Source organism: Camelus dromedarius, chromosome 19 (assembly GCF_036321535.1).
Source record: "Camelus dromedarius isolate mCamDro1 chromosome 19, mCamDro1.pat, whole genome shotgun sequence".
Lineage (NCBI taxonomy): Eukaryota > Metazoa > Chordata > Mammalia > Artiodactyla > Camelidae > Camelus > Camelus dromedarius.
In genome coordinates, this window is record NC_087454.1 from 38865559 (window position 1) to 38887225 (window position 21667).

At 39.0% G+C, this 21667-nt stretch overlaps 1 protein-coding gene and 1 non-coding gene across 5 annotated transcripts in view; both read left to right on the plus strand.

Moving 5' to 3' along the window:
- The window catches only part of KHDRBS2 (KH RNA binding domain containing, signal transduction associated 2), a 522708-nt gene that overhangs the window by 230687 nt on the left and 270354 nt on the right, over nt 1-21667 (plus strand). For all 4 annotated transcript variants that reach the window (XR_010376930.1, XR_010376929.1, XM_031434467.2 and 1 more), the window contains exon 4: nt 16858-17004. Coding sequence is in view for 2 of the 4 variants with exons in the window: in XM_031434467.2 (XP_031290327.1) it covers nt 16858-17004 (147 nt within the window). In the remaining 2 variants the exon portion in view is untranslated. The remainder of the gene's footprint in view (nt 1-16857; nt 17005-21667) is intronic.
- TRNAV-CAC (transfer RNA valine (anticodon CAC)) lies at nt 18809-18881 on the plus strand. The gene has a single exon. It is a non-coding gene; the product is annotated as a tRNA-Val (tRNA).

Consider the following 21667-nt stretch of genomic DNA (forward strand, 5'->3'; position numbering starts at 1 on the left):
CTGCCGACTGGGACCCATTAGCACTTGCCTTTCCATCGTTGGCTGGCAGTGAGGTCTTGGCCTTTTGGCACCACGAGGCTCAGAAGCAACTCTGGCCGCATCTATCAGGGGAAAGATGAGTGCACTGAGATCCCCTTCCCAGCGCACCTTCCTTCCAGGGCCCCACTGCAGACTTGAAAGATACCTGTCTTAGCCTTTTCATCCTTGAGGCTGCCTCTTCTTGAAATAGAAAACAGGATACAGGTACCCTGAGTGTCAGCATGCTAAGTAAAGCGATTTACAAAACACTTTCCACCTTCACCCGTGTTCTAGCCAAGCATCTTTTGTTTTGTCTTTCATCCGCATGTGCTCAGGACAGTTCATGACCTCATGAATTCTAGACTCTTGAGCTTTCCTGGAAAGAGGCGTTGTCTTTTTCATTGGTGGAAGTTTTTCAACAGACCAACTCCAGGTAGTCTAAACATTGTATTTCTTGCAAGCGCATAATTTATAGTGGAATAGTTAAAACCATGAATTATCACCCTATTACATCATCAGCATCCATGGCCCTGGGAGCTCTGAAGTCGGACAGTTGTCAGTGCTCTGGAAGGGTTCTTGAAGGCTCTGTGTCATTTCTGGGGCCGTAAAGAAAGTCCCCACAGAAAGCACTCAGCACAGAGACTAGCGCGTACTTCCTGGTGAACACATTATCCTTCCTTCTCAATTCAAAGTTTTGTGGATGAGAAGTCCATTGCCAGTTGTGTGTGTTTTTTCCCTTTTCAGATCTAGTTCTGAGCACTGTCAGAGTTTTGTTGTTGTTCATTTGTTTGCTTGTTTGCTTTCATTTTTCTTAATTTCAAGGATTTTCCTGAGCTGTAGCTCAGTATGACTCTTTTCCTCTTCAATTGAGGGTAGAATTAGGTGAGCTCTTGTCTTCTGCAGAATATGAAAACGTTCTCCTCTTATTTACTTATATATTTTTGTTTTTATGTCCTGTTTTCTCCCTGTGGAACTCTTACTATTTACACATTAGCTTTCCTGGATTTATCCTCCGTGTCTCTGATATTTTGTTCATGGTCTTTATCTGTTCGTGTACTTTTCTCTTGCATTTAATCTTTCCGTACAAAAGCTCTGATTTCAATCATCTTCTCCTTTGGAAATGGACAGTGTGGCTAGATGTAGTTATGTGAAGTTTATTTGGGAGGAAATCTCTGGAAACACTGGTAGAAGAGTAGAAATGAGAGGAAATAAGAAATGAAGGAAACCCATATTGTCTCCAGTGGTGACTAGGTTCTTGTCCCGTCCCAGAAAGAATTCAGAGATGGGACGCGGAGGTTAAGAAAGTAAAGTGAGGATTTATTAAGGGATGGAGAGCACACTTTCAAGGGGAGGTGGGCAGGCTCAGGTGAGCGGCTGCCCTGAGTGTCTTTGGCAAGTTGGTTACAGAGGGTGTAAAATGAATGGGCGGAATATTCACTGGGGAGGGAAGGGCTTGGAGTCCTATTCCCTGATTTCCATCCCAACTCCACCTTCCCAAGGGCAGGAGGGATTTCTGTCCTTGTTTAGTCTTGGCTGGAAGTGTCGTGGCGTCAGTGCATGGTGGGCACTTCTAATCTGCAAGGCTAATTTTATTGTAATGGGGGCATAATGAGCAAACGGTTACATTCAGGCACTGGCGATTCCTGCCCTCCGTTTCCCACCTTTCTTTGTCAGCCTCAGGGCCGCTTGTCACCCCAAACTGTGTGACTGCTTATCAGCCCAGAGGTTCCTGCTTGTCTTTCTCTGCCCTGTTGCTTTCATGATGTATGGCGTCCTGTGCCCCTCCTTTCTGCCCAATTCCTGCCGCTTGGCCTGCACCCCCCTTTCTCTGCTCCTATCTAGCTCTCTGCCTGCTCTGACACTGTAACATGCGTTCTTGGACGCCTTAAAGGAATAGCTCTGCTTACGCACAGAGCAGTTGCTTAAGTGCAGCTGGTAAGCTTCATTTACAGCAGCTGAAGCTTATCAGTTGAACATAGACCACAGAACTTACAGGGCGCTCTAAGGAAGGAGAACATGCAGGTCGCCCCACCTAAGGGCCGAGCAGGCTGGGTGTTTATAAGCCCACCCTCCCCAGTCGCTAGTTGGGAGCTGCTCCTTAGAGGGCTGATGCCCTGGCACCTCCTCTCTGCTCTGTGCATAAGCAGAGCTACCCTCAAGCCCAGACCCAGCCACGGGCAAGAGGATAAATAAATGCGGGTCGCATGAAGATAATAAGGCCGGGGTATGTGGGCAGAGAATTAGCAGCACCTGTTGTGAAGAGCGTTGGGGGAATATAATTAATAACAAAATTTTCTCCCAGCCCAGAGTCCTTTCTACAAAAAGGATTCTTTTCCAAGAGACAGAAGATACTTTTATTATTGAATGAACATTAAATCTGGGCGTGATGGGCATCATGGGCCATCCACTAAGAGATACAAAGACAGAAAGAAATCTCACTCTTTTAGAGCCGAGCAGATACAACCCACTACACACGTGTGCTCAGTGGAAACAGTAGGCAGTCCTCCCATTAGAGGTCTTGACAGCACTATTGGTCACACAGTTTATCCTAACTTTGCCTGGTGATTGGTTAGGTAAATTACTTCATCCAAGGGAAACTGAACGTCTCAAACACAATGACGATGAGTTAGAACAGCAAAAGATTACTGCTAAATAAAACAAGTCATCCCAAGTTAATGAAGGCAGAACTTTGCTGTGTATGTAAGGCCAGAGTCTGGGCTCATTGAAATCCTTCCTTTGATATGCACCTTAGCTCTCTGCGGCCAGGGTTTTCTCATCCTGAATCTCTCAGGGGGCACCATCGGGGATGGCTCCAGTGGCTGACGGCTTGATGACAGGCATCCTGTTTCCATCCTGAGTTCCCTCAGGGCTCACCGTTGAGGGCAGCTGCAGTGTGATGGCTTGATGGCTGCAACGTCCTTTGTTTACTGATATGGCAGGCAATATTTTTCATTCACAACCTCCCGAGGATTTGGATAAGAAGATGCTGGGGAAACATATTTAGGTAATTGCATTGCAGATTGTTCTATTCTTACAAAATAAATGTAAGTATCTTAGTTACTAAGAAATATAATGTCATATTTGGGAGAGCGACCTGTGGTCTAACCTTCCCGCAGGTTTCATTCCATCAAGATCAATGGCCTTTTTTTTTAACCCCCTGAGTTGTGAAAAGAGTTCTTTCATTGTATTAAACAATCTTCGCTGTTTTGGACAAAACCTCTTCACAGGTTGAAAAGTTGGACCATCCTTGATATTACCTAGATATGATTTGATTGTTTGAATTGAGACCCTTTTACAAACCCTCAACTTCCAAACTCAAACAGGAAGAATCTTCTGTTTGGCACTGTCTGCCTCTCTGCTTTCAAAATCCTGACCTACTTTTTAAAAATATCATCCTTGGTCCCGTTGATGCTTCTGGTCCTTTACTCTTCATGAGTCTAGATAGTGTTAGCAACACAGGAAAGAAAAACGTGGGGCAAAAGGATGGCTGTGTTCCAGGTCTCAGTTGAGTCCCTGGGACGTGCCTTGCCAAGTGAGGGTCCCTGGCTTCATGCAGGGAAGAATTCAAGAGTGAGCCACAGGTGAGTAAAGGTAGATGTATTCAGAGAGACACACATCCCATGGACAGAGAGCAGGCTGTTCAGAAGGCAAGAGAAAGGCCACGAGATGTGGGGGTTGGGAGCTCAGTTTATAGTAAAAGTAGACACACACTCCATAGATAAGAGTCTGTCTCACCCAGAAGGGAGAGCGGCCACGAGGTGTGGGTGTTGCTAGTTTCTATGGGCTCTGTAACTTCATATGCTAATAGTGAGAGGATTATTTCAACTACTTTTGGGGAAGGGGCTGAGATGCCCAGGAATTTGGCCACCACCCACTCTTTGACCTTCTATGGTCAGCTTTGGAACAGCCATGGCACCTGTGGGAGTGCCATTTACCAGGCTAATATACTGCAGTGAGCGTAGAGCGAAGCTCAAGGTCTACTGGAAGTCAAGTCTCCCATCATCTTGGGCCTCAAGACCTACTGGGAGTTGACTCTTCCGCTATCTTGGTGCTAACTGCTGTGTCATTCTTTGAATGGCCGTGCCCTGCCGCCTTCCCTCCTGTCTCATTAGAATGGGTCTGAAGCTCTGACAAGATCCCCCTCTAGAGCTGGCCATTAGGGGGGTGTGTGTGTGGTTGCTGCGACCTGGGAGCAGCCTTGCCCATTCAGCTCAGGAGAGCAGGGCTTTGTGGGCAAAGGTGACAGGAATGTGAGGTTCTCTAGGATCCAGCTATTGTTTCTCTACCATATATTTATGTGCATTCATTTGCACAAACACCCTTTTCTGAGGATAAATTTTGGACAACAAATTTCTACTGGCATAGAAGAATTTTCATCTATGTAAATTTAAAAATGCTTTTAAATTGGTGATTCACACAAATCCCATTCAGGATCAGGTATAAATAATACATGTGTGTTTATTTGAATTTCTTCATAGCGAAAGATGTGCAGACAATAGATTTATTTATTTCTGAAGAGGATTTATATTCAAAGAAAGCTCCCTGGGGCATTAAGAAGGAAAAAGCGTGCAAAAAGCACTCTAGTGAATTATAACTCTGAGGATAAAATATGACAAGAATAACTGCTAAAGTAAAAACCAAAGTATAAAACCTGCCCTGCATGCACTCTATATCTTGTGTTTTCAACATTTCTTTTTAAAATGATTTAGCTTATTCTTGTCACTAGAAGAGTTATTCTTGGAAGAATAATTGGGAGCTTTGAATCAATTAAGTTTTTTAGTTCATATTTAATTTTTTGTGTTGTTTTGATTCTTAGATATTTAGCATAATAATATGTATCAATAATCATATTTGATTAGTATTATTGTTATTACCGTCATCGCTTTGGAGGTGAAGAATTAGAAACCTAAAATAGTGACGTTACTTGTTTAGATTTACGCACCATTGAGTGGATCAGCTGAGGCTCTACCCTTGGCCATCACAATCAGAACCTGGGCTGTTAAAACTAATATGATACATAGCCTTCCAAGGTTATACGGACCGTCTCAGATACTGTAGACAATACATTTATGATTCATTTGAAAGTTAAAACTCAAGAAAGTACACACGATGATTTTAATTCCCCTTGTGCTAAAACACGTGAGCTCTTGGCTTAGGGTACTTTTCAAACGTATGTTCTCTTCGAGTAAAGTTTGTACATTTAATTTAACTTAATAATTAAGCCAGCGTTGAGCAGATATACTCTTGGTGACCTGAAAGCAACACGTAATTTGCAACTTTTACAATTCTGTTCTTTCAAGTGAATTTAATGTTCGCAGTAAATATCCATTAACATAAATGTGGCTTTGGAGTAGGCACACCAAATGCAAATCTCTTACTTAACTGCAGCCAAGTCTCTTAGCTCCGCTGAGAGAAAACCTTTAACTTTTTCTGTTCATTGATATTGAGCCAGGCACTGTGCTTGAGATTTATATACACTGCCTCCTTTCATCTTTACATGAGAGACCTAGAGCTAAGTTTGGAAACTAAATCTCAAAAATCTTAGTAACTTTCTTCCTCTACTGTAGCTAATAAATATCAGAGATGTTAATTCAAATCTAGATCTGACTCCAAAATCCTTTTCTACTTTTTTACTACTCTCTGCTTCTCCCAAAGCCCACTTAAGGAATCTATGAACATTAATGACATAATATATACAAAGTATGCAGCAGTGGCCTCATTGTAGCTGCTCCAAGATTAACGGGAACAGTTGCCATTTTGAATTTTCTTAGTAATATATCTTAAAGACATTCTATTTGGAGAATAACTTTCTAATACTAAAATATTAAATGGCAGGATGAGGGTGCCCCTGAAGGGAAGTCACAGGGTGAGCCGTGGTGTTTTAAAACTATGAGATCCTTCACACTGCATCACATCTAATGTTGCCTGTTGTTTTCAATTTGATGAGCTCATGTATCATCCTCTTACCTGGACTTTCTGCACATGAACAGGTCTGAGCTGAGCTGGTGTGGTTGAATGGGATGGGGGAGGTCCGCTGGTCCACTGGTCCATGAGGCACCTTTCTGGAACCATGGTAGCTCCCCAAGATATCATTTGAAAATCCCTCTCTAGTGACCCCCCTCTCCTTTTGCATGTGAAGAAACTGAGGGCCATAGGAACAAACTACCTGCGGAAGTTTGCGCTCAGTGGTGGAGCCATGACTAGAAGAGCCATCACACTCAACCCTTTCTACATCCTGGTCCAAGTTTGGGCTTTCCAGAGCCCAGGGCTACAAAAGAGCATGGACAGGAAAGCACTGGTTGACATTTGTTCATAAGATTTTTGAAATGTTTATTTCTATACATAGAGAGTAATACAAAAAAATTTTTTTTTCCAGTCTCTAAGATGGGGGCAGTTGTTTGGATTCCACTTGGAAGGTTGCTAAAGGTTGATTCCTGGGTGCAAAGAGTAAGCACTGCATTTATACAGCTGTTGATTCCCCTGAAGTTGGAATAGCCAATAAGAACTAATGCAACTGCTAAGCCCGTTGTCCAGTAACATAACCAGCCATAGGCGGGACCGGATGGGAGGGGCTTACGTTACTGGATGTCAAACAGGTGCTTACATTCTACTTTTTTTATGAGCAGCACTGCTATACTCCTTTGAGTTGCAAGCTCCTTTTTGTTCACTAAGTAGACTGCGTTTGTGCTCATAATCACAGAACAAATACGGGATCTTATGCAAAGTGCAATTGTGTAATTATTTGACTACAAAATAAGTTATCACTGAATCTGCATGTATTTATATATGAGCTATACATTGCTATTCATTTAATAGGAGACATAGGGAATGTAATAATAATTTGCAGACATTTTTCCTAAGCTAAAAAGAAAATCATATTAGTATACACAGCTCACTCCGTTCCAGGGTTTCAGGGCAATAAATGGCTGAGCATTAAAAGAAAACCTTCGCATGACAGTAGAGTAAAGATATAGTGTGAGGATAGAAGAAAAATGCAGCATGGTTTCACCCTTAAGTAATTCATTCATCAAGATTTTGTTGAGTATCTTCCACATGTCCTAGCCGACATACTTATATAGAGAGAATAATTTGAAAGATGAGGAAATGATGAAACAGACGTGTATAAAGATAAATGATGACATAGAATGATGATGCTGTAATTGGTTTAGGAACAAAATATTGTGAACAAATACAATGAAGGAATTAATGTAACTACAGAAGCGATTTATGATACAGTAAAACCTCTCAACCTAGTCTGGAATTTTTTTTTTTAATTAAAACAAAGTTTAAAAGGGAGTTACAAAAATATAATAAATTACAATAGCAAGAACAGATATAATACTATAAAGTCTCTGGGAAAAAATATCATGGAATGCTGGTTTATAAGATTTAGGTGAGAGTTCAAACAGTCAGGTTGTCTTGGACATTATCTTAAATATTTTTATCTAGGAATAAATATTTATTAAATCTGGTGAATCAGCAACAACTACTTATTCTGTAATTAGATATTTAAGAGAAGACAACATGTATGTAGCATCACGTGTATACATTAAGATGAACACATAGGTGTTTAAAGAATGATGAGTAGGCGAATTCAGATCAAGATGTGGAATAGGAGGACTCAGAGCTCACCTCCCCTGATGAACACATCAGTAACACACCTACGTGCACGACAATTCCCCATGGAAACTAGCTGGAAACTGGCAGAAAAGCTGTTGTGAGAAACATACACATGGAATTGGGTAGGAAGGGAAGAGAAGTGATCAGGTCAGGACGAGTGCCACTGGGAGGGGACTCAGAGGAAAAGGAAGATAACATTGGTGGACACCTGCCATGACCCAGGATGCAGGTCGGCCATGAGACACTGTGGCAGATCAAACCATAAGCAGCCTCTGAGCAGGGAAGGGGCAACCATTACTGGAGTTGCCCAGCTGGTGCACCAGAGACAGATCAGAGCCCTGATGGTGGCCAGACCACCACGCCCTGTGCCCCAGCAGTTGTTGAATTCCCACACCAGTGCCTCTTGCTTCAGCACTCCTCCCCTTTGGGGTGCGGTGCTGATGCTGGGAAAGGGCTAAGCAAACACTTAAAGGGAGCTGAGCCATCTGGGACTTGACCCTCTGGGCTTTTTGCTCCAGCAATTTGGGACATTACTCTGCCCTTGTTAGGGAAATGATGGCTGCTGGGCAGAGGGGAAGGAAGGCTCAGCTCACAACAGGCTCTGGCCAGAGCTCCTCCCATCTCCAGCCTTACCTTCTACCAAGGTCATAGCTGCCAGCACACCCTGAGGAAAGACATGACTTGTGTTCACATCAAATCCAGCTCTCCTAACAAAGTCATTGGGCACATGAAGACTGATTAGGGACATTCCCACTTAAGGACATCCCTCCAAGATCACAATAGGTAACTGCTTCACTTAAATTCATAGAGATAGAGGAAGATAAGCAAAATGAGAAGACACAAGAATTTGTCTAAATTGAATGGGCAAGAGAAAACCCCTGAAAACAACTGATGAACGGAAATAATCTACCAGATAAAGAATTCAAAGTTTTAGTAATAAGAATACTAACTGAATTAGGGAAAAGAATAAATGAACATGGTGAGAATTTTAGCAAAGAATGAGGAAATATTAAAAAAAAAGTTAGAACTGAAAACTACAATAAGTGAAATGAAAAACACAGTGGAAGGAATGAAATGCAGATGAGGTGATTGAGAAGAATACATAAGGAATCTGGAATATAGAATAATGGATATCACCCAATCAGAATAGCAAAAAGACAAATGAAATTTTAAAAAATGAAAAAAGCTTAAAGGATCTTTGAGATAATAAAATAGGAACCAACATTTGCATCATGGCAGTCCCAGAGAGGGAGAAATAGGGGTTGAAAATGAATTTAATGAAATTATGGATGAAACTTCTGAAGCCTGAAGAAGGAAACAGGTATCCAGGTATAGGAAGCATAGAGGGTCCCCAAAAACATGGAACCACACAGACCCACGGCAAGACATAAGGCAGCTAATTGGATAAAAAAACACGATCCATCTATATGCTTCTTACAGTAAACTCACTTGAGATCTAAAGGCACATACAGACCGAAAGTGAGGGAGTTTACATGAAAGAAATTCCATGAAAATTGTAACAGAAAGTAAGAGAGTACCAATCTTCAGATCAGACAAAATAGAATTTAAAACAATGTCTATAACAAAAGACAAAGAAGAACATTATATAATGTTGCAGGGATCAATACAAGAAGAGAGTATTACACTTGTTAACATATATGCTCTCAATAAAAGAGCACCTAAGTATATAAAGCAAATATTACCAGACATAAAGGGAGAAATTGACAACAAGGCATTAATAGTAGGGGGTCTTATCACCCCACTTATATCAATGGACAAATCTTCTAAACAGAAAATCAATAAGGCACCAATGGTCTTTTTTTTTTTTTTAACATTTTTTATTGGGTTATAATCACTTTACAATGTTGTGTCAAATTCCAGTGTAGAGCACAATTTTTCAGTTATACATGAACATATATATATTCTTTGTCACATTTTTTTCTCTGTGAGCCACCATAAGACCTTGTATATATTTCCCTGTGCTATACAGTATAATCTTGTTTATCTATTCTACATTTTGAAATCCCAGTCCTTCCCACCCCCCACCCCCTTGGCAATCACAAGTTTGTATTCTATGTCTACAAGTCTGTTTCTGTTTTGTATTTGTTTTGTTTTGTTTTTAGATTCCACATATGAGTGATCTCATATGGTTTTTTTCTTTCTCTTTCTGGCTTACTTCACTTAGAATGACATTCTCCAGTAACATCTGTGTTGCTGCAGATGGTGTTATGTTGTCGGTTTTTATGGCTGAGTAGTATTTCATTGCATAAATATACCACCTTCTTTATCCAGTCACCTGTTGATGGACATTTAGGCTGTTTCTATGTCTTGGCTATCGTAAATAGTGCTGCTATGAACATTGGGGTGCAGGTGTCATCCTGGTCTTAAATGACACAATAGGCCAGTTAGACCTAATAGATATCTACAGGACATCCATCCAAAACTGGTGTAACACACATTGTTTTCAAGTGCACATGGAACATTCTCCAGGATAGATTACATGCTAGGCCACAAACCAAGCCTTAAACAATTTAAAAAGATAGAAATTTTATCAAACTTTTTTGATTCAACCATAACAGTATGAAACTAGAAATCAATTACTGGAGGAAAAATGGGGAAAAGCACAAACATGTGGATACTAAACAACATGCTGCTAAAAATGGGTCAGTGAAGAAATCAAAGTGGTAATCAGATAATACCTTGAGACAAATGAAACCCAACTTCTCAAAATCTGTGAGTATAGCAAAGGCAGTTCTAAGAGGGATGTTTATAGCAATACAGGCCTAACTCAAGTAACAAGAAGAATCTGAAACAAACAACCTAAGCTTCCCTAAAGAAATTAGAAAAAGAAGAACAGATAAAGCCCAAAGTCAGCAGAAGAAGGAAATAATAAATATCAGAGGAAATAAATTTAAAAAATAGAAAATATCAATGAAACCAAGAGCTAATTCTTTGAAAAGATAAGCAGTAAACCCCTAGACAGGCTTACCAGGAGGAAGAGAGAACCCAAATAAATAAAATAAGAACTGAAAGAGGAGAAATAACAACACACACAAAAAAATAAGAGAAAACTATTAACAGTTTTATGCCAACAAACTGGACAATCTAGAAGAAATAGACACATTTCTAGACACATGCGACCTTTCAGGACTGAATCAGGAAGAAGTAATAGACAATCTGAATAGACCAGTCGTTACTACTGAATACTAGTGAAATTGAATTTGGGAAAACAAAACAAAAGCCAAAAACAAACAAACAGAAATCCTCATAGCAAACAAAAATCCAGGACCAGATGGCTTCCCAGGAGAATTCGACCCAAACATATATATAAGAGCTAATATCTATCCTTCTTGAAATATTCTCAAAAATTGATGAGGCTGAAAAACTCCCAAATTCATTCTACAAGGCCACCATTATTACCCTGATACCAAAACCAGAAAAAGAGACAACAAAAAGTAAAGAAGAATGCAGACTAGTATCTCTGAGGACTATAGATGTAGACATCCTCAACAAAATAATAGTAACCCAAATTCAACAATATATGAAAAGGATCATGCACTGTGGTCAAGCGGGATTTATTTCAAGGATGTACGGTTGGTTTGTTGTTCACAAATCAATCAGTGTGATACACCACGTTAACAAAAAGAAAGATAAAAAGTTAGACCTTCATCTCCGTAGATGCAAAAAAAGCATTTGACAAAATTCATCATCCAGTCATAATAAAAACTCTCATTAAAGTTGGTATAGAGGGAACATATCTTAATACAATAAAGACCATTTTTAACAAACTCATAGCCAACATCAACTCAACAGTGAAAAGCTGAAAGCTTTTCCTCTAAAATCAGGAACAAAACAAGGATGCCCACTTTTGCTACTTGCATTTACCATAGTATTGGAAGCGTTCGTCACAGCAATTAGACAAAAATAGAAATAAAAGGCATTCAAATTGGAAGAGAAGTAGTAAAAATGTCACTATTTGCAGATGACATTTTTCACAGATCTAGAATAAATAATTCTAAAATTTATATCCATATAAATGTACCAAAATGCCATAGAAATATTGAGCAAAAAGAACATGCTGGAAGCATCATGCTTCCTGACTTCAGACTATGCTACAAAGCTGTAGTCATCAAAACAGCATGGCACTGGCACAAAGCCAGACATACAGATCAATGGAACTGAATAGAGAGGATAGAAATAAACCCACACACTTATAGTCAATTAATCTACAGCAAAGGAGGTAAGAATATACAGTGGAGAAAAGACAGTCTCTTCAATAAATGTTTCTAGGAAAACTGGACAGCTACACATAAAAGAATGAGATCAGGACATTTCCTCACACCATATACGAAAATAAGTTCAAAATGGATTAAACACCGGAAACCATAAAACTCCCGGAAGAGGATATAGACAGAACACTCCTTGGCATAAATCATAGCAATATTTTGGAACTGTCTCCTAAAGCAAAAGAAATGGAAGCAAAAATAAACAAACAGAGCCTAAGCAAACTTGAAATTTCTGCTCAGCAAAGGAAACCACCAGCAATTGAAAAGACAAACTACTGAATGGGAGAAAGTATTTGCAAATTATATGACCAACAAGGGGTTAATAATCGAAATTTGTTAACAGCTCTTACAATTCAATATCAAAAACAAAACAAAGGATCCAATTGAAAAATGGGCAGAAGTTCTGAATAGGCGCATTTCCCAAGAAGATATACAGATGGACAACAGGCACGTGAAAAACTGCTCAGAGGACACATGGCCTACATCAAATTGTGAACAATTATAACATTTTCTAAAAAAAAATCCAATACAGGTTACTACTGTTCTCAATTTGACAAAATGTACACATTTTCTTTCACTAGAATCCCCCCTTAAAAAGAGCTCTGTGTGTGTGTGTGTGTGTGTGTGTGTGTGAGATGCTAAAGGGCCATTCCAAATAGCAAATAATGATCACCACTGTGACTTCTAAGGGTAATAGGGACACTTAACTGTTGTCCCCTTTATTTCATTAATGGGCTGGATGTACAAGCTTTGGAAATGGCACTTAGAAATTAAATTACTCTGTTTAATAGAGGTGAAAATAATTTTCAATTCCCTAGGAAATTCTGGAGGACAGAGTAATAACAAAAATTAGAGGCAGAAGAGAAAAAAATTAGAATTGTGTAATGAAGCGGGAAGGGCTTGGCACAAGAGAAGGTGGATGTCTTGAGTTGTCTGCAATGAGCTGATCAATGTGACCTTTTGCTTCAGCCCCTTTGATATGTTCAATAAAGTTGATGTCACCCATAAATGATTTTGAGAGTGGATCTTATAAGGTATTTTAAGAAATTTTGAGTTTTGTAATAACATTTGCAGTTGGCAAATCCAGAAGCCAAATGGTTGCCCCAGAGCACAAGAGGACATCTGATTCTGTGTCCTATTTTGGAAAATTTGTCTTGAATCATCTGAACTAAGATGAACTCCCCAGTTGTGAGCTGACTTGAGTTCCTACCCCAAAACAGAAATGGTGTTGGGGTCCTAACCATCCTGCCTTTGCTCTTGGACAAACTGTTCAGGGAAATGGGAAATGACCTGTCATGAAGCACGCCTGTTTTTCCAAGAGAAAATGTATAAGCTAATCTGAGCTCAACCTTAACACCTTTGGATGAATGTCTTCCTTTTAAATGATGATTGCAATCACAGAACTAGGGGTAAACAGTGTGATGTATGATCACTAGCATTTTTAGGTAAACCTGCCATAAAATAGGAGATGAGGGAGAACCTTGAAAAGAATGGTTTCCCCCGGCACTGATGGACACACGGCTACTGAGGAATCAGACCCTTTGGGGGAGGGGAGGGGATATTCACAGCATGTGTGCTTGGTGTTATCAGGACCTGAAATCTGCTGCAAGATATTCTGAAGGGCACAGTGCACATGCGTGTGGATGTCAGAAAACTGTAGTGCCTTCTGGAAACTAGGGATATCCGTAGAGAATATGGATGTACAAAATGTGTACTTACACTCAAGTGCCTGTACCGGAACACACTCGTAGTGATTAAGAACTTGACCTTTGGAATGAGGTAACCTGGATTCTGATCCTGCCCTCTGATTTACAGTCTGTGTAACTCTGTACCAAAGTATAGGTTATGCAGATACAATTGGATAATCCATGGAAAGTACTTTGCATACCTGGAACCTAGAAAGTAACGCCAAACTTAAGACTTCTAGTCCATTACTGGTACTGTTGTAAAGACACTTGAGGAAAATACACTGAAAATGTGAACAGTGTATCTTGAATTGTATGGTCGTTGATTTAAAAAATATATTTGTAATTGCTGGGGTTTTTTTTTTTTCAAGTTTCTTCACTGAACATGCTATTTTGAATTAAGAGGACATTTTTCTAGTTGTCCAATCATTTTCAAGTCAGAAACTTGACTTCTATCTTTGTAGAAGATAAAATACAAGAGGTAATTCCTAAGAGAAATTTCCCTTGAAAATTCTTTTAACAGTTAAATACATGAATGTGATTTAAATTAGATTCTATTTCGTGCCATGCTATTCCCTAAAGAATAACTGATAAAAACTGACTTGTTTTACTTGTATTCCACCTTATGGCAGAGCATGAGTTAGCATGTTTGGGAAGATGTAAAACCAGGTTTGTTATCCCCTAATGGTTTTGGTTTAGACTCTCTAATGTTTAGCAACTAATGATTTTACTTAAAATGATTAGCTTGTGATTCCTTTGTAGTAGCTAAATACCACAAATCATTTTTTGTAGGTCCATGGCTAAAGTAAATACTGTCGGTTGGATACATGTACCTTTTACCGGGAAGATTAAATAATATTGACCGAGTTGCATAGTCTTTTAAAAACAGAATTTTGAAATTATTTATTTTACTTCTTTATTTTGTGGTAGGAGGAAGGAATTAGGTTTATTTAGTATTTATTTTTTCTTAGAAGAGGTACTGGGGATTGAACCCAGGACCTCATGCATGCCGAGCATGCACTTTACCACGTGAGCTATACCCTCCTCCTGCTAAAAACAGAATTTTGAATCATGACAGATTTACCTTCTGATGTGTGCATCTTATATTCTTTTGATTTATTGCCTGTGTCCATTTCTGTGCCTTTATTAGATGGAAATCCAATGGTTCCTAGCATTAACTTTGGAACTATTCATTTCAATTAATGGGGGAAGGGTATAGCTCAAGTGGTAGAGCACGTGCTCAGCACCCAAGAGGTCAGGGGTTCAATCCCCGGTACCTCCTCCAAGTGAAAATCAACAAAGAAACCTAATTACCTCCCCTGCATTAAACAAATGTTATACACGGAAGACTTTCCTAGTTCATAATCAACCAGTGTCTAGTCTCACTTTTTCCTGTTGTAAAGGAAGCTGTCATAGTTTAGATGGCCTCTTGGCTGCTCGGTCTGAGACCACATTCATGGCCTCCATTGCATCCACGTGACCACACGTTTGCCAAAGAAATTGTTGGCAGAGATGATATATACAACCTCTGGTATATGTCCTTGAAAGGAAGCCTTTTGCTGCCTACGTTTTCTTTCTCTTTTCCATGGAGTGGAATCCAGCGGTTATGATAGACAACATCCTTCATTAACACCCATGAGAACAGCATCTTAGGAGCTGGATGGCAGTGTGGAGAAGGGCCACCTGCTCCTCCTCCAGCTGCCCGTAGCCTTAGACTCTTACTCGAGAGAGAAAAATGAGAGTTAGCAGAACCAAACCGCTTTGGTTTACCCAGGTTAGTTCTACTCATGTCACTTTTCCAATTTAATCCACACATAAAACTAAAAATTGTTTTTAAAATGTTTATCCTTTGAAATTCAGGGAAACAATTGCTTCAGGGGGAGGAGAGTCAAGAAAGATAAAACATAATTAATATTATTTATGTTCATTTTTAACCGAATTTTGCTTCCTGGAAATCCTAAAAATATATATATATACAAATCTGGTTGCAAAATGAGCTGGGTTTGAATTTCATCTGTGCTGAAGTGACTTAAAATCTTTTCAACTCAAATCTGTGAATCCTGTGCAAGGTGACTGTGCAATTATAGATGATACACCTTAGACACACAAACAGGCAAAGCATATTGATCGTAATTTGCTGATTTGCTCCGCATCTGTACTGAATTGATCAGGCTTCAGTAATCACTTGGGTACAGTGCTCCAAAATACCTCCTCTAACCGAAATGTGCCATTGGTTAGGCTGAGGGTAGGTGGTTTGTGCAGAATCAAAGCCAACATAATGCCTAGCTGCCATCCCTGTAATTTACTCCTATGAATTGACCAAAATGAGGCAGCAAATGCCAGAGAAGCTGTGGGCAGGAAGCCGGCAGGCATGAGGCTGGGAGAGAAGCCTCGGCTTAATGGGAACAAGCAACCTTTTCACCACTTCTTCAAGAGTATCTAGAAAATCCTGGTTTTCTTAAAGAATTGCGATTTTTTTCGTCCAGTGGTGTACTCTGAAGAGTTAACGGCATTTCTGTAACTTCTTTTCAGGGATTTAGCATTTTCATTTAGTTAATTTCTTCTTTATTTTTAGTTTTGATTTTTTTTATTGTGTTATAGTCAGTTTACAACAATGTGTCAATTTCTGGTGTACAGAACAATTCTTCAGTCATACCTGAACATACATATATTCATTTTCATATTCTTTTTCACCATGAACTACTATGAGATCTTGAATATATTTCCCTGTGCTGTATAGTATAAACTTGTTTATCTATTTTATATATATACCTGTCAGTATCTACAAATCTCCAACTCCCAGCCTATCCCTTTCTACCCCCTCCCCCCTGGCAACCACATCTTCTTTCTTTTCTTTTTCTTTTCTTTCTTTTTTTTTTTTTTTTTTTTGGCTGTGGGAAGTAATTAGATTTATTTATCTTTAGGGGAGACACTGGGGGTCGAACCCAGGACCTCGTGCCTGCTAAGCATGCACTCTACCACTTGAGCTATACCCTCCCCCATAGCATTTTCCTTTATGCTGATTAAAATATGGTGTAGATAATTATGCTAGGATTTTTTTTTAATGTTTCAAACACTCAGGAATAATTTTAAAATCTTTCTATGGCTTGTACCCCATTTTTATTTCTCAAAGTGTTTCTACTTGTGGAAAATTTGCTTAGACAATGCTCTTTTGTTATCTTCTCAGTAAATGTTAAGTCAATGCAAAATGAGGGGATTTGTATTTCTAAAAATAACCTCTTTCGCAGGAAGAAGAATTAAGGAAGAGTGGGGAAGCCAAATATGCCCACTTGAGTGATGAACTTCATGTGTTAATTGAAGTGTTTGCTCCACCTGGGGAAGCTTATTCACGTATGAGTCACGCCTTGGAAGAGATTAAAAAATTTCTGGTTCCCGTGAGTATTTTTTTCATTTTTCATCAAGATGTTTCTCATCAGTTTCTATTAAAAACTGTGCCTTTGATCATCACTGACTCTTTAGAAGGCAATTGATACTGCAGACTAATTATTTGTAGAGTTGATATGAAGGCAAAAATAAAAAAAGAATACACAAAAGATTTTGGCCTGTTGCCACATGGTGGTGGTTGACAGCAGCGTTTGTGTTCAGCTACTGGCTGCAGATCAGTTCTTAGCCACAATTAAGACAGTTAACAGACAACCACAAACACGTAAGTGAGGTTGTAGCCTTTTCTCTTGTGCCTTAATTCCTTAGAAGTTGACATGTATCATTTATAATTTTTAATTAATAGAGAAACTCTTTTCAGGCACAGTGGGAGGGGAAAGAGATTAGATGTATCGTATCTGTAACAGACAATGATAGTATTTGAAAATATCAAATGTTTTTTTCTGCGGTAGTATGCCAGGTGCTGGCTCATTAAAAAAAATCATATAAAATAATCAATATGAATAGAATCAGACGTGTTGAGGTCACACAAAAATTGGAAAAATAAAGTCATTGCTCTATATGAGAGAAACAGCAGATTCAGGGCTGCATATTGAATAGAATTCCCTGCTGATTTTCTAGAGGAAGGTTAAATGCATGAAGCTTTCCTAAAGGTCGACAATTTAGCATTTGAGGAAGAGGTTGTTCAAATAGAAATCTTGGCATTGGCTTAGAGCTGGGAATAAGATAATTAGGAGAGAATGCTGAGTAAAGTTTTCTGGAGTGCCCTGGCAGAAATTTTCAGCAGAAAGAGAGAAAGAGAATAGCTAAGATTAATCTGTGCAATAAAGGAACACTGTAGATTTCTAAACTAAGCAATAAACTCAGAGGAAATGGTGGGTAAGATTCATTGATTGGCCAGTGATTTTCAGAATGGGAAAAGAAAAACCAATGACAAAGAATTTCGGAATGGAAAAGCCTCAAAATCTAAATGCATAGTCTATTTTTATGCCCAATTTAAAAATTTCTGTCAAGGGAAGGTTATAGAATCATCCCGTAGCACTCTGATTATTCCATGGCTTTATATATAGCACAGGGAACGTCCGCACGATTTACTATCTGGTACTTATGTGAACACCTCCCTAAATAGATCTCATATTTCTTAAGAATGGGGATGCTGTGTTCTCTCTTCCTTTTGCTTCTGAACGAAAAGCTGGTGCTGTTGGGTAAAGAGTTTTGCTATATTTAGCTCAGACCAGACCTCTGGTGATTAAGTGGTAGAGGAAAAAGCTAGGACTGCCTGCATTACTAACTCATTTTGTGACTGTAGACAAGTCAGTTAATTCTCAGAACTTTAGCTTAATCATCTTTAAAAAGATAATCTTCAGCTGACCTCTCTCACAATTATTCTGAATATCAAATGGAATAATGCATATGAAAGGACATAGAAAATTAAAAAGCACTACATATATTTTAATGTATATAATACATAAATTCATTGATGTTTTAATCTATTTTATTATTGTAGATAGAATCTTGGAATGAGTTTTTGAGGTGAGCTATGTACAATGAAATACCAGTTCATTACAACATAGATTTTAGATCTAGGCTGTAGGCTAGGTTAACTCTATTTTCTTATAAATACCAGTAATGCATGTCACTTACGTCTTAGACCTAGTGCTTGTAATCATTTCATTTACGTCTTCACCCCTGAAATGTACACTCCCTGAGGGCAGGGCTGGCAGTGTCTCTGGTGCTCCCATCATTAGAGAATTGTCTGGCACAGTAAGTGTTTGTTCAGGGATCTGGCTGAAGGGGGGAGGGTGCAGCTCAGTGGTAGAGTGCATGCTTCACACGCATGAGGTCCTGAGTTCAATTCCCAGTACCTCCATTAAAAAAAGAAAAAGAAGAAGTGGTCTGACTGAGGCCCCTTTCACTTGTTTATTTTCCTCTTAGCTCTTAACTTCAGATGTACTATGTTTATTTTTTTGCTTATTTGTTGCCGATTTTCCTGCTAAAATATAAACGTCGTGAGGACAGGGTTTATTGTATCTTTTTCACTGCTCTATTCTCCCAGTTTGGATGATGCCAGGCCCCAAGTAAGCACTTCATAAATATTTTGTCTATGAGTGAATAAGCTTAAAAAATATAGTCTATTATCACTCAATGTGGAATTAGCAAATTTTACAATCAATGAAAGTCATTCTACTTGGTAAATTTTTTTGCCCATTTGCCTTCGTTCCAAGCAAAGGATGGCAGCTGTTGACTTCCTTCATTGCCAGAACCACCAGGGGCAAAAATGAACTGCCAGTTCTTTCTTTGCTATAAGAAATTGCTGGGTGATTTCAGGTTTCCTTTGACATTTATATAAAAGTCCATAGAACTAACATGTCAGGATATTAACACTTAGAAACATCACAGGTGGAGAACCACAGCCAGCAGGAGGCAAGCTAGACCAGCACAGAAAGGTAACGCAGACTGATAGGGGGTTCCCCTGACACCCAGCTCCTCTGCAACATGGAACATCTGTCCACGGTTAGAACTTCCACCTTCCTCTACATTATCCACCATGTACCCAACTTTGCCCTCCAATGGGATGTAATCGTCTAAGGCTGCTGACTGAGAAGCATCCAGCTCCTCAGAAATGTCTGTATCATGTCAGATGTTGGAAATCAGCATAGTTTTCATATCTTCAGTGATTTATTAAAGGGAAAAGAAATATTATTGCCATGGGGAAAACTTCCAGCTTGGTGGCCGCCATTCAGCCTTATCAAAACAAGTAGTGTGGCAGGTCAGTAACACATCAATAAATTGAAGCTTGCTCATTTTAAATCTCTAATGCTTTGTGAAGGTGCTGTATTAAAGTTTTTTTTTTAATATTTGCTAATTTGTCTTGCAAATACAGATTAGGAGCGGTATATAAATTTGACAAATCATGACAAAAGGGATATAAAATCCTACACTAATACACGTTTCAGTTATGTTAATGCCCATCTCTTCCCTTTGTAACCCATAAATGGGGAAACAAGAATTGCCATTATTATATTTTGTAACACCCCTTTCTTTAATAGCCCAGGCACTAAGGCTGGCACACAGGGCTTTGCAGATTGCTCCTTGCAAAATGTCGGGGACAGCATGTACTTTAAAATAACATCACTGTATCGCATTTTCCTAAATTGGCTGCCTCTCACCTTCCATTAAGTTGCGTTGGTAAGTTTTACCAATGCTTAGTAATTAACTCATGATTAAAACAAAATGCACTATTTCATGATCAGAACTTAGGAAGACTTCAGGAAGATTCTGCCTTTTGAATGTGAATTTATACATCCTTTAGTTTAAAAAAAAAAAAAGATGAAAGGAGGGTTTTCCACACAAACAAGAAATCAGATCTAGGTCACAGATCACAAACATCTTTGTTACCTCCTTAAGAGTTAGTCATTCACAGGATTAAGAGATCACAACTCTTAGTTCCACCAACCCTGTCCTGGTCTCAGAATCTTTCTGGTGTTTAAGCTACACAGTACTGTTGTATTATCAGAAGTGACAGAATGTGAAAAGTATTTGTCATGCCTGCGTTTAATCTCTACTGATCATCTCTAGAGGTTTGCATCATTTAAAGAAAATGTGTGTGTGTGAGTGTGTGTGTGTGTGTGTGTGTGTGTGTGTGTTAGGTCTTAACAAAAACACTCTCCAGTAGAAAACAAACAAACCCAGATGGACATTCCCAGCTCCCCATATTTAGTTCCTTCTTTGCCAGAAAGGGAAACATACTGTTTGAAGATTTTCACGTCATCTATAGTAACACATAGGTGGCGTGAATACACACATATACACACACACACCTTTTATACTAATGTGAAGTTTTATATTTGTCTTTGTGTGTCCTTTATTGGTCCTGCCAGCCTCACATACACAACTTTTAGTCAATCCAACACAGGCAAAAAAAAAAAAAAAAAGAATCATTCCAGGTTATTTCTTTCCTACATTAGATGGGGTGTATGTCTTGGTGACAGATGTGATTCTTGAAATGGGGCGATTAGGGCATATTATATCATTTCACATTTGAAATATTGGAAACCCATACAGGAAACCTACTAAGAGTGCCTATGGAGGAAAAATAGAACTCTTTTCCTCCATATGGTGAAAGCAAATAGAGGACATTCTTGCTTTCTAGTCCTCAAAGATTGTAATCCTAGCTCTGAAATGGGAAAATGACACTGATTGCCAACAGCAATCAGACAGGAAAGTAAGTAGATATAATACAGAAAAGAGAAAAGAAAATCAGGGTATTTTCAGTCTAGGAGATAGAAGATGATCTAGACTTTCATAAACAAAAAATTAATAACATTTTGGAAGATTTATTTCACATAAGAATGCTTAGAAATAGATGTAATAGAAATAAACATAGAGGAATTTATGCTATAATTTGGTAAAAAGTGAACATTTGGTCGGAGTCTTTCATGCAGATGAATATATAGGGAATACAAGGGATTAAATAAAAACCCACCAGCCAGCGAAAGTAACACTGATAAATGTCAAGGCTACAAGGTGGGGAATGGCGGACCCGTTTTGTCTGGCTGATGGCAGGAGTTCATGATGAAGGCAATAGTAACACCTTGCAGGCAAGAGAATGGTCAGGAACAGAGTAAAACAATAACATTCAGTGCAGAGGGAGAA